The sequence below is a fragment of the Sphaeroforma arctica genome, assembly GCF_001186125.1.
Source record: "Sphaeroforma arctica JP610 unplaced genomic scaffold supercont1.5158, whole genome shotgun sequence".
NCBI lineage: Eukaryota > Ichthyosporea > Ichthyophonida > Sphaeroforma > Sphaeroforma arctica.
In genome coordinates this window covers 1-1,409 of record NW_014035400.1, presented here as the reverse complement: position 1 = coordinate 1,409, position 1,409 = coordinate 1, and the positions used below count along the sequence as shown (strand labels likewise).

At 46.3% G+C, this 1,409-nt stretch overlaps 1 protein-coding gene across 1 annotated transcript; it reads left to right on the top strand.

Annotated features, from left to right (window-relative positions):
- Nucleotides 1-206: 206 nt before the first annotated feature.
- On the top strand, nt 207-959 carry SARC_14828 (hypothetical protein; the record flags this gene model as incomplete). Its single annotated transcript, XM_014291040.1, has 1 exon — nt 207-959. A coding segment is annotated over one exon (753 nt), but the record flags the coding sequence as incomplete, so codon positions are not given.
- Nucleotides 960-1,409: the final 450 nt, after the last annotated feature.

Sequence of the window (1,409 nt, the reverse complement as noted above, 5' to 3'; positions counted from 1 at the left end):
CAACCACCCATAATCGGTGCCTCATTTTGCCGACGCGACTAGTATAAAACCGTAGTCTCGATCCATCTCAACTTCACACTCTCAGCATCTCTACAGTAATAACAACCTGAAGACCCGCCACTCCAACCATAAATTCGCTACCCTCTGAAATCCTACAGGACAATGTCTATGGCATTCTAAACGCTGCCGATCGCCATCAATTGGCCATGGCCATGCCGCGGTCGTCTAAACACTTGCATGGCGACGAAGGTGCACTTGATGAGTTTGTTCGTACCGGTGGTTCGTCGGACGTCCGGTTCTCGCGTCCATTCGCTCTCACACACATTGTGTACGAGCTACGCCATGTTGTCAAGGACCAGGGACTTCTAGCCAAGTACTTGAGCTCACACCCGGCCCCGGTGATGATGGAAGAACATCATGGAAACATGGAAGATGCGACGCTCGCCTTCCCCCAGTACATTCAAGTTTCTGAACCCACCCGTCTCTCGAGACCTATGACTTGTAACCCCGTCTACTTGGACGAGGTTCTTCAGAACAACTCGGTGCGACACGTTAACAGCTACGCATTTAATGAGGACCTCACCCGTTATATATCGGGTGTAGACAGCATTGAGTCCCTTACGTTTATATTCAAAGTACGTAATATGCACTTGTTGTCCAAATTCACCCAGTTGAGGTTCCTCTCGGTGTGTCAGAATGGGCACGATTTGGAACAGCTGCCATCGTCCGTCCTATTCCTCCAAGTACCGGAACTACCGGATCGCGTTCCTCAAAACGCCACCAACCTCCGACTTGTCGAGACCCACGAACCGGTTGATACGAGCACCCAAGCCGTGTGGCGCCGAGTGTGCCCCGACATTAAGTTTGTGATTAGACAGGTATTTGAAGAGGATGGGCACGAAACAGTGATTCTCGACAGTAACGTCGATTGGTACCAACACTCGGAGTTTAAGCGCACGGTAATGAAGGATCTCAAGTTCCCCCTCCACTTTAGATTTTGACCAAGAGAGAGCACAGGGGTTTGTTAGCGATTAGCACATTAGCGTCTGACCTACACCGAGAGTATATATTGTTGTAAATAAAAGTTATTTAAACCCTATGTTCTCGCGCCACACGAATATCTTTGCCATCGTCCTTCCCATAAATTGGACCATATTTTACAAGTTGTTTATTAAACTTGTAAATTGTGGTCGAATATAAGTTGTTTATTAAACTTATTTCCTAACTACATTTTAGGGACTGTTTGTTAAACATGTTTCCGTAACTACTTTATTTCGGAAGGGTTTAGGGGTTTAACCCACGGTTTCATGATTGTTTATCTTGGCCAATACACTCAAACTCAAAATGTACACACACGGTCAATATATCCACAGTCAATAATACCTTACCGCAAATGTGTGTCCTAAAGT